Here is a 697-nt window from a genome sequence, read left to right as displayed (position 1 = left end):
TGTGGGAAGAGTTTCACCCAGAAATCCGACCTCACCAAGCATCGCCGTAGCCACGCTGGTGAGAAGCCCTATGCCTGTGACACCTGCAGCAAGAGCTTCAGCAACAAGTCCAAGCTCAGGTGGCACCGCCGCATACACAGTGGGAAGAAGCCGTACGTCTGTGTTGACTGCAGTGAGAGCTTCACCCAAAAGTCACTTCTCACCCAGCACATGCGGACCCACGCTGGTGAGAAGTCCTTTGCCTGTGATACCTGCAGCAAGAGCTTCAGTCGCAACTCCCACCTCAATGAGCATCGCCGCACCCACACTGGGGAGAAGCCGTACGTCTGTGACACCTGCAGCAAGAGCTTCAGTCGCAACTCCCACCTCAATGAGCATCGCCGCACCCACACTGGGGAGAAGCCGTACGTCTGTGATGACTGCAGTGAGAGCTTCACCAGAAAGTCCAGTCTCATCCGACACATGCAGAACCACACTGGTGAGAAGCCCTTTGCCTGTACTGACTGTGGGAAGAGTTTCAGGAGGTATGTCCACCTCACCCAGCACCGCCGCACCCACACGGGGGAGAAGCCTTTTGCCTGTGACACCTGTGGCAAAACCTTCAGTCACAACTTCGCACTCGCCCAGCACCGCCGCACCCACACTGGGGAGAGACCCTTTGCCTGTGACAAGTGCAGCAAGAGCTTCAGTCAGAGGT

General features: G+C 57.1%; 1 protein-coding gene across 1 annotated transcript in view; it reads left to right on the top strand.

Moving 5' to 3' along the window:
• Positions 1-3: 3 nt before the first annotated feature.
• LOC103777597 (zinc finger protein 135-like) overlaps positions 4-697 on the top strand; it is a gene marked incomplete at its 5' end in the record, with an annotated part of 1,345 nt that continues 651 nt past the window's right edge. Inside the window, one exon of the mRNA XM_008945156.1 lies at positions 4-691. Within this exon, the coding sequence (XP_008943404.1) occupies positions 4-691 (688 nt within the window). The remainder of the gene's footprint in view (positions 692-697) is intronic.

This window comes from Merops nubicus, unplaced genomic scaffold, assembly GCF_000691845.1.
Source record: "Merops nubicus isolate BGI_N331 unplaced genomic scaffold, ASM69184v1 scaffold12188, whole genome shotgun sequence".
NCBI classification, from domain to species: domain Eukaryota; kingdom Metazoa; phylum Chordata; class Aves; order Coraciiformes; family Meropidae; genus Merops; species Merops nubicus.
Note: the sequence above shows the minus strand (reverse complement) of the source record. Positions and strands in the feature narration are given on the sequence as shown.